Source organism: Eptatretus burgeri, chromosome 5, assembly GCF_056783735.1.
Source record: "Eptatretus burgeri isolate ZD-2024b chromosome 5, Ebu_testis_v1, whole genome shotgun sequence".
Lineage (NCBI taxonomy): Eukaryota > Metazoa > Chordata > Myxini > Myxiniformes > Myxinidae > Eptatretus > Eptatretus burgeri.
The window spans coordinates 61,456,614-61,467,575 of NC_140965.1; the positions used below are offsets into that span (position 1 = coordinate 61,456,614).

General features: G+C 42.6%; 1 protein-coding gene and 1 long non-coding RNA gene across 7 annotated transcripts in view; one reads left to right on the top strand and one right to left on the bottom strand.

Moving 5' to 3' along the window:
• The window catches only part of LOC147026530 (uncharacterized), a 255,794-nt gene that overhangs the window by 96,110 nt on the left and 148,722 nt on the right, over window positions 1-10,962 (bottom strand). The gene's annotated exons all lie outside the window — the stretch shown is intronic.
• Window positions 1-10,962, top strand: part of LOC147026531 (Na(+)/citrate cotransporter-like) — a 117,856-nt gene that overhangs the window by 5,731 nt on the left and 101,163 nt on the right. For all 6 annotated transcript variants that reach the window (XR_015058382.1, XR_015058381.1, XM_085881983.1 and 3 more), the window contains exon 2: window positions 10,031-10,296. Coding sequence is in view for 4 of the 6 variants with exons in the window: in XM_085881983.1 (XP_085738109.1) it covers window positions 10,031-10,296 (266 nt within the window). In the remaining 2 variants the exon portion in view is untranslated. The remainder of the gene's footprint in view (window positions 1-10,030; window positions 10,297-10,962) is intronic.

Below are 10,962 nucleotides of genomic sequence, written 5' to 3' on the forward strand. Positions count from 1 at the left end.
CCAAGTCCTGTAGATATTTCAAAATGCTGGGTTAAGAAATTTCAAGATATGTGGATATTTTGATGACGTTAGTACGCCCATCCGCAATGATTAATGCTTTGACTGGGACTCCAGTTTGTTGGTCGGTGTCATCTGTTCACATATTCCTGACATGGGATCATCTCCCAAGGGGCCCGTGTTCACACTTAAAGGCAGCCAACTATTTGGTTAATGTATAATTAGAAAAATACACCGTTGCCATACACAGTGACTGTGTTTTCAGGATTCCTTTGGAAATGGCACCTTCTTTGCATAAATAAACTTGAAGATGCTTCAATGCTCAAGTTTAGGAAGATTATAAACTATGCGACACAGAAAACTTATGGGTTATACTCTGAAACAACAAACACTCTCAGATTAATTAAACTAATGTCATACTTAAGCATACATATAATGTTTACGTTGAGCAAATAAATGCTGCTCAAGGATGCTAATGAATAACCAGTTCCTAGTACGTTTTTGAATGCTTCTAATAACATCTCTTTTTGTATTGCTCTTTCAAACTTGCTCTCTTCGCAAAACAAAAAAATGAACAAAACTCCATTTGCATTCAATAACGTATTAAGAAAGGCTTGTTTCTCCATTGGTATATTGGGGTGTATGTTTGGTACCAATGCATCGAATCACCGGACATGTGATACAAAATTGTTTTTTGAAAGTTAAATGATTTGTCTCATTTTTCCTGGTTTTATGTCCACCCCGACAAAGGAGTGCCTTAATGGATAGCTCGCTTGCCTCACGAGTGAGAGGATCAAGGTTTGATCCCTGGGTTGCTAAAACCTTGAGCAAAACAGAAAGTTTTGTTTGTTGATTGAAGATGAAGTTATGGAGGAGGGTGGATATCAAGGAGTCTTACACTGTGGCACAATGGATAAGAGATTGGTTTCTCCTTTAATTCCAAGTTATGGACCAGCTTATTCTCTTCATCGACAATTCTTATTTACCTGATCCTATAAAGTACTTCTCTTTTCACATTTTTCCCTGCAATTATCACTGAACCCTGATTAGAGAGTAATGGAAGAATCTCACCCCTCCTCTGCCACCTCACCCATAACGACGATGACTTTTTTTTTTACTTTTTTTAATGGAAATCTCCCCAAACAAGGCAGCCACTCCTCGTAAGGAGCTTAGGGAAAGTTAGATAAGGATAAAAAAAAACTAGAAGGGCACTCGGTGGAACGCATACCTCTGCCACGTAATGCCTGATCCACGAGAACATATCGGGCCCAATACATTTTTGAAATATCATGCTATACATTACTATATCGTTTTTGGCCCTTTCTCTCAATGGTGAAGAATCACTTTTAAAAAATACCACTGGTCAGATCCAGATCTTCACCAAAATATAAACGGTTCGTCCTTGTCACACACCGAACCTGTCCACAAAATTTCATCCGGATCCATGCACAACTTTTTGAGATATCCTGCACACAAACAGACAAATGGGTGAAAACATAATCTCCTTCACCTTCGGTGGCAGAGGTAATAAGAAAACATCCAAGACACAGGAAGTAGCATAAGTCTGGTGAAATGCATTATCGGTGAAATATGTGCGTACCTCATTGGTGGCCACACCGGCTCATTTTAAATGTCAAAACAGAGAATGGTCACTCAGGGTCACGTCAAGGCTGCATTGGTTGGGGTTGGGTGGATGGGGATGATGGATATTGGGGATTGAGCCTGATGCTTGACGCACATTTGGGAATTGTGCTATGCACACCATTGCATGCCATCGTAGACTAATTAATTAGTCATAGTGGATTTGTAAAAATTTCGAGAAAATAAATACATTCAACCTTAACATCATGGGGTATTTTGTGTAGATCAGCGGCAAAAATATCTGTTTAATCCATTTTAAATTCACGCTATAACCCAACAAAATATGAAGAAGTCAAGGGGTGTCAATACTTTCTGAAGGCACTGTGTCTGCCCACTCTTCCTCTTTGTTCATCATCTGTGTGAATTTCAACTGTTCCAGCCAGTTGGTTGGTGGTCGGCCAACAGTGTGACAGTGAAGTTGTTTGCAAGACTGCACATGTTGTGTAATCACAATTGTTTACCCAATTTGTACATCCCAAAATGACGAATTTGTACATTCTAATAATATCGTTACTTCTGCCACCGAAGGTGGATGGAGGTTATGTTTTCACCTCTGTCTGTCCGTTTGTCTGTGAGCAGGGTATCTCAAAAGATTATTACGGACAGATTCAGACGAGACTTGTTGGACAGGGTGGGTGTGTGACAAGGCCGAATTTATTCGATTTTGGTGAAGATCCCAATCTGGATACTATAATGTTTTTTTTTTTTTAAGTTGTTCTTCACCATTGAGATATAGGTCCAGAAACAATATATAGCACAATATCTCAAAAAGTTGTGGACGGCTTGGGTGTGTGACAAGAATGAATTGATTCGATTTTGGTGAAGATCCGGATCCGGCCTGTCAGTGGGATATAAAACGTAAACTGTTCGGCCTGGCACAGCTATGCGCTCCACCGAGTGCCATTCTAGTTTTGAAAGTGTCTCTTTTGTTGGCAATTTTCAGGGACAATTTAATAAGTTATTAGCCTGGCCCGCAGTCATCTGTCTCTCATTAACTGGTTAACTATTACTTCAACAACAGACATTGACAATGCCTGAACTTTCAAACCACGTGCCAGAAACAACAACCACACAGGCCGTTCCTTCGCTCTCGCGTGCCCGTACGTGCAAAAAAATTAAAATATATAAAAATAAACTTTCAAACCACGTACCAGAAACAACAACCACACAGGCCGTTCCTTCGCTCTCGCGTGGCCGTAGGTGCAAAAAAAATAAAATAAAAAACGTGCCTGATACAAAACTGTCACTTCCATATTGTGGATGTTCAACAAACTTTATTGTTCCCTGACCCAAACCTGCAAATAAGTTCATCATTCACAATGCAATTCAATACTCTGTTTTCCTTCCTCTTCCTTTTCATTGTGTCTTGGCCTTTTTTTGTTTTTATTTTTTTTTTTGCTGCAACGTGATGTTTATAACTAATTATTTATTAACTCGTTGCCAATCATGTCTCTCACCCACAATGGCACTTGTGACCAAGATCGCTCACCTAATTTGCCACAGCTGTTTGTAACTAGCAATATCAATTGAAGTTTCCTTCCTAGTTTCAAGTAAAGTATGACGCATCAAATTATTATTTTTTTGCTTGTATATTTCATCCTTTTTATTTTGCCTTTTATTGTCATACCTGCTATAATTTCTGGAAACCTATTTGTGCATGCCATTTAACTGCTGTTTCATCAAAAAAAATTATGTGTGTATACATTATTGAAGCTCATGGAAGAACGAGTTAGCAAAGGTGACAAAGGCAATATAACGACGGTGAGGCCACATTCGGATGGGAATGACCTAAGAGAAAAGGGGTTGGTGGGACAGGTAGCTCCAAGTGAAAGGGTTGGGTTAGGTAGAGGGTGAATGGGGGTAGAAAAGATTGTTGATAGGGATGAGGGGAGGGACATTAAATGGTGGTGCACCACTTGCTTTGAAGCCTTGGAAAGAAGAGTGCAGTTCCATCCATTGGGACCATACTCTGTACACAGCGTTGGTGCTGCCGAAGCAATTTCCTTCCCTATTGGGCACAATCCTGGACCGGTCACCACTCCAAAGCAGGATACCAGCAAGCTGGTACTCATTTTGCTGACCTCGGAAGGATGACAGGCTGAATCAACCCCACCTGGTATTAATTCAACAGCCGAGCAGGATTTGAACTCAGGACTCTAGGATCCCAAGTCCACCACTCTAACCATTAATCCAGCACCAGGCATGGGTGTAATTCAACCGATTCCAAATGCCAAGCCCACAAATTGGCGAAAATAGGAATAAAAGAGGGGAGTTTGTCAGAAAGCCTGGATTTTGGGTGTTCAACCACTAAGGGGTTACCGGAAGAACCCATGCATCCCTTGAAGCATTTGAGGGCTGAGAGAGCAGAGGGAGTACAACCGGAAGAAAGGCGGTTAATAAAACGGTCTCCCGAACTGTCTGTGATGTAAGAGCAAGCAGCAGGGCTTGTACTTTGGCCGAGTCATATTCCAGAGAATCCAGAAGAGAGAAGTGATATTGTTGCTCCTGACCATGGGGGAAAGCAATACTCCATTGAGCTGCAGACAATGGCCTTGTAGGTTATTAGTTCTGATTTTTTGTGGAATTACTTGGAATGACTATCTGTCTGGTCGTACCAGATGTCATGGCTGATGGTGATAGTCCGGGAGCCAACCTGTGTACGAGGCTGTTTTAGGGTTGGACCTTACAGCCTCTGCTATAAAATTTTACACCCCCAGGATGTTTAGATATATGTTTGCAGTTCATGAAAACCAATGTTGGCAATTCATAAGCTCTTGCGAAAAATTTTGGCGGACGTTTTTGTTTGAGGAAGATTTGAAAAATTTGATAAAACAGCAATTGTCAATAAAATTTCTAAAAAAATTAAAAAATCACATTCATGAAAAATAAATGTGAACTAAATGTAAGAATTCAATCAGTGCATTGTAAAATGACAAAAAAAAATTGCCTTTGTGGAAGTAAACCTCGTAAAAGTACATAATTTTGTGAAAAATGCCTTAAAAATAACGTTTTTTGAAGATGGCCTTTAGAACTTTTCTTATCATAGGCAGATGCTGCATTAGAATACTAATTTCTCTTAATGTGATATGAACATGGTATCCATGGCTAATTAAAACAGCAAATTTGAGTGAGTTCTATCAATTTTTAAAGAGAAAATTAACATTTTTGTCAACCAAAGTTACCCCTACCCCCAAAATCCTCTTACTCTATTGAACACAGTTCGGTTAAGGTTTGCTAGATCCAGGTTGGGTACTTCACAGTTCACTCTTCCAAAGGAAAATTCAATGGTGTTTGGAGTGACATGGCCCTGGAGCAGACATACAACAATGAAGGGAAGACATCTCTGTTCAAAGGCATATCTCAGGCACCAGCTGCTCGAGATAAATATGTGAAGACAGCACCATTTCTCACAGCTGTATCAGAGAACATAAAGTCTATGGCTAATCTAGGCCAACAGGAATCTACTCATCATGGAGAAACACATAAGCAGGCAACAGAAGAACATATGCATGTTGAGGAGATCAAGAAAGTGATATGCCAGCAGATGATAAACCCATTCCAGTGTAACAACCAAGTGGATCTGCTCAATAGAGCAACTGGTGAGAAGGATGCTTCAAAAGACTTGGTCCATGCTCAAGCTAAGGGCATGGAAGCCATTATGAAAGCAGAAGAGGTGGTCTCTATTAAGATTGAACCACTGAAGCTGGTAACTTTCTCCTCACAGAAGAAATCAAACCCATCAAGGAAACAGAGTTTAATCAGGATCTATCAAGATGAGACTGCAACTACACGTGTGCTGTGTTTCTATCGAGATGCCGACCCAGTCACAAGACAGATTGCATATTCCCATGAGTGGACAGACTATCCATCATCCCTGTTTGAGGTTGATCCACGCTTAGCACAGGGGTTTGTAATGCGCAAAGGCAACAAGTCTGATTTCGTGGCAGTGCTAATTGCTGAAGCTGAGCAGGATGTTGTTTTACAGCTGCCATCATTACCACAGAGTGACCGATACACAGTTTATCTGGTAGACACAATGGCATTTGTAAATAAATACCAAAAAATGGGTGCAAAAACATTTGGTGAACTTCCCCAGCTGTATCTTCGCAAGCTCCTGCAGTTGAAACCTGAAATGTGCAACTGTGTCAACATCATTGGTGATCAGGATGATTTTGATGATAGCCATACTTTGAAGGGTCATGAGCAGCAGAGGAGAAACCAGACAGACCAGGCAAGACAATTCTCACCATCCAAGAGTCTAGAAATTCCGGACTGGAATTTACTCATGAAGAATCCAAGAAATAAAGGAAATCTTCAGAACTTCATTGGCACTTCCCTTTGTGAGAGTCCTGAAGCTATTCCGGATGGAGTGACCATCATTCTTGGTGGTATGATGGAAAACAAAGGTCACACTCTTTCCATCACATCAGCATCAAGTTCAGTTCTGGACTTACCTTGTGAAGAACATGAAGAGGCAGACACAAGGATTATTGCTCATCTTGCGTATTGTGTGGAATATCTTGATCACCATCGAGCTGTTGTGCATGCAACAGATACAGACATAATTATGCTGTGTATATATCACTTCTGCTGCTTGAACACATTGCAAGAACTCTGGATACAACGGCAGAATGAATACCTACCTATTCATGAGCTGGTAGAAGTGTTGAGCAAGAAGTACCAGAAAATCCTCTTGATGTCGCAGCCACACTTCTGTGCACATATGTGTTGTGTGGATGTGACACAGTGAGCTACTCATTCAGAAGGGGAAAAGAAGAGGTCAGGTCAGGTATGGGAGCATGTGCCAGAACAGCGCGTCGCTGCGTCCACTTTCCGCCGGTACTCCAGGGGCCTCCGTCTGGCCATCCCCCAGGCAGATGCCAGGCCCATCCCCATCTCCTTGAGATGATGGTCAACCTGCTGCAACCATGAGGCACGTGGTCGGCCCACTGGCCTCCACTCATGAGACTCCCTCGCTGAGAGAATCTGGTGAGCAGGATCAGCGTCAGGAAAACGAGCCACATGTCCATACAGCCGCAGCTGACGCTCACGGACTATGCACGTAACAAATCTCATCCGAGTCTCTCTCAACAACCGCTCGTTGGACACAAAATCCGACCAGCGATAGCCAAGGATTCTCCGAAGACACCTGGTACCAAAGGAATTAAGTCTCCGTCTCAGATCCTTGGTCAAAGTCCAAGTCTCGCACCCATAGAGCAAGACTGGAAGTACCAAGGACCTGAAGACTCGGACTTTCGTCCTCCCGCACAGGTACCGGCAGCGCCACACCCCATGATCCAGTAAATCCATGACTCCCCAGGCCCGACCCAGACGTCTATTGACCTCCGGCTCACAACCTGCGGAGACATGAATATCACTGCCAAGGTAAGTGAATCTATCCACGACCTCAACATCCTCACCACAAACAGACACAGACAGGACAGCAGCATCCAAGATGTCACCGAAAGCCTGGATCTTAGTTTTGACCCAAGAAATCCGTAATCCCAACGGCTCCGACTCCTCATTCAGCACCTCGAGGGCCCCCAAGAGGATGTCTAAAGTCTCCGCAAAGATGACTGCATCATCTGCAAAATCAAGGTCCGAGATCTTGACATTGCCAAACGATGCACCGCAACTTTATCTCTCCGACATCCTCCCTAAAATCCAGTCCATACAAGTGCTGAAAAGTGTGGGGGCAAGTACACATCCCTGACGAACTCCAGTAACAACTGGAAATAAGTCAGAGATGGTACCACCGCACTTCACAGCACTCTCAGTACCAGAGTAGAGTTCAGACATCAGATTGATCAGTTTCGGTGGCACCCCACGAAGACCAAGAATTCTCCAGAGGACATCCCGATTCACTGAATCGAACGCTTTACAGAGATCAACATAGGCTGCAAGCAGCCCCTGCCGAAACTCTCGTCTGCGTTCGGTGACGACACGAAGTGCAAGGATACGGTCAATCGTTGACCTCTTTGGTGTAAAGCCTGACTGTTCTGGACGCTGGTGCTCAAGCAGATGGTGGCGAACCCTATCAAGAATTATCCGAGCAAAGACCTTGCCCGGCACTGAGAGCAGCGTCACCCCTCGGTAGTTGTTGCAGTCTTGGCGATCACCCTTCCCTTTCCAGAGAGGGACAACAAGGCCCCTCTTCCAGTCAGTTGGGATGATGCCTGTGTTCCTGTGAAAAGAAGAGCGGCACAGGTTTCTCTGGGACTGATAGGAAACCTTCCCCACCTTGTTGATTTTGGAAGAGATAGTGAAATGGCAGCAACAGAATGTGTCATTGATGAGGCCAGAGTATACTGGACTGCTCTGCATGGCCAAAAAGGGTTCAGCTGTTTGGATACCCTCAGGCAGCATATGTTTGTCTCTTCAAAATTAGACCTTAGGTCACTGCCAGCAACAGAAGATGCGTTTTACTTCCTTGTTTTAAGAGCATTGTATCAATTGCTTCTGTATAGACGTGCACATCTCAGTGACCGAGCACTTCCCCCAGCCACAACATTTGGCAGAACCCTTATCAATGGAAAACTGGTCCCAATTCTCATGTCTAAGCCAGCCAAGCCAAACATAGACAAAACTGTGTCTTGCATGTGCAAATTATCCAAATGTCTGAAACGATGTTCATGCAAAAAGGCTGCTGTGCCTTGCTGAGTGACATGCATATGCCTTGGTCAGAGAGGTTCATGTGGTGGAGTTGTTTCAGAGAGTGACTCTTCCTCTGAAGAGGATGTTTCATGTCACAATATTGTGTTAATCCATTTCTAATTTTATCTTCCTTAAAACCATGGCATGTAAAAGTATGTTCTTGTTCCTGACCCCATTGATAGTCAAGCATTTCTGAGTTGCATAAATCTTTTGTTGTTTGACATATAACCTTGTCAATTGTAGGTAGGTTAAATCTACACCAATTGTGATATAGGAAATGAACTCCTCTTTAATATGAGGGGTCATTTGTGTATATAGGTTTAGTGGTTATGATTTTAGGACAATATGAATTACCCATACCCCCATCCTACATCTTCGCTTTTGCCAACATTTTGTTATCAGAGGGGGCTCGCAAAAGTGTTGACTGTGTTGTTGCGCAAGAGTTTCACCATTGCCAACATTGGTTTTCATATACTCAAAGGGTGTCTCTTTATGAAAATCAACACAAAAATTTTATAGCAGACCGGGCAATTTTTTTTTAATTTTGATCGGTTGGCTCCCGGACTATGAGGCCGAGATGTTCAAGAGGCGGAATTTGTTACAGTGGCTGACAATGAAAATAAACAGGTGGGATTGTTTGACCATCCGTCTGGAGAAGCAGCATGAGACTGAGAAATTTGCCAGAATTGAAAGGCATGTTGAATTAACCAGACCAGCATTTAATAGATTACAGATCAGCAGAGAGCGAGGCGGCTACTGTCTGCCTGTCAGTGGAATAGGGTCACGCTCACCTCAGCTGTCTAGCCTGGGTTTTAATCTTGGCCTAGCTATGAACAGTCATCCTGGTGTTTCGCTGGAAGGGCGACGACACATCAATGTGTGTGCCATCCCTCGGATGGACGTTAAAGTTGGTGTCCTGTCGACCAGCATTAGTTGGTGGATGTTAAATATTCCACAGTGTCCTTTACGAAGAGTAGGTGAGCTTTCGCCGACATCCTGAACACGTTCGGAAATCCCGCTCTTATCTACAGAGGACACTGCATCAATGATACAGCTGTGCCCCAGCATATGATGTGAACCACAACCATTTGCTGTATAAAGTGATGAAGAATAAGAAATAAAAGTGTGTACTATATGACAAAGTGTGTAATGAACCGCATAGACGAAGCGTTTTCCACATCATTGGCAATGTTGATAAAGTAGAATGGGTACAAGACTGGGCCTACTATACTGAATTGGAGCATTCCAGACTCACACTTGGAGAGGATAGGGTTCCATTGATACCAATGGATTGACTAAGCGAGTGGAGGAATCTGGTAATCCAGGTATGAGGGCAATCTTGTATTCCACAGGCAGTGAGTTTGGCAAACAGAGCAGGGTGCTTAGCTGTTTGACATTTAGGGCCTCCATCCTTTGCTGAAAGAGAGAGGAGCTGCGGCATGTCCAGGATTGAGTGATTGCGACGGCATCCAAACTATTAGTGATAAGAGGAAAGAGAACGTCAGCAGCAAAGATGGACCTCGTACCTGTGCTTATAATTGGAAGTAAGCCGACAGGTGTTTAGTTGAGAAAAGCTCTCTCTGTCCTTCCTCTCCTATTTATATTTGTACTTTTCTACTTTCTTAAAATTTTAATTGTATGTCACTTCAGTGTGACAATGACATGAATATTCTTGTAAATTTTCTGAAGCTTTTGTGATGTCCTTTTCTCACCCAAACCATTTGGTTGTGCCATTCAGGAAGCACGTTGTGCATATGTGATCATTGTCACTGCACTGCTGTGGATTACAGAGGCCTTGCCACTTGCAGTCACTGGATTTTTGCCATTGATCTTATTCCCGTTACTTGGCATTCTGAAGTCCAGCCATATAGCAATGCACTATTTCAAAGATGCCACATTCCTATACATCGGTGTCATGTTTATAGCTACTGCGATCGAGTACTGGAATCTACATCGACGCATAGCCCTTCGTATGATGCTTCTGGTTGGATCAAAACCGTTGTGGTGAGAGTCATGGTTTAACTTTCTTTCCATTCCTGTATTCCTATGCACTTAGCCTCGTTGTAGTCAAATAAGTTGAGAAAATTTTGGAGTAGATTTTGGTGAATACTGTACCAGGCATAATATTGTGCCACGGGTCGGGCAAGAATAACTTTTGTAAGGTTTTTCTCGTCCGAGCCCTGATATGGCATTAATTTTAATTTGCCAATTCTACTTTCAACATGGCATGATGAATTGTCTTTCAATCCTGAAAGATACCCACAGTTGACTTGGGAAGACCCACTGTGAATGAAATGTAAAACCTGTCACCCAATAACCATTGCACACTGAATGTCAATCATCTTTTTACCTCCTGGTATCTTTATTACAATATGATTTTAAAGTGGTGCAACCACTTCAATATCTGATAAATCCTTTCCATCCGTCCGTCCATCAAAAATGAAGACGAAGAACCTTTATAACCAGATGTGTTTAATTCTAAAGGGTTCTCGAGTGTAATTCGAGAGGGATTTAAAGGGTAATCCTTTTGCACCACCAAAGCCGACACATTACATTAGTTATTCGTGTCTGTTGTTTGTGTCCTTTATGACGTCCTTACCAACAGAAAGTTTCCTGTTTGGAAAGATTTTCAATTTCGTTTGACATCCAGACAGGCAGACATGAAAAAAA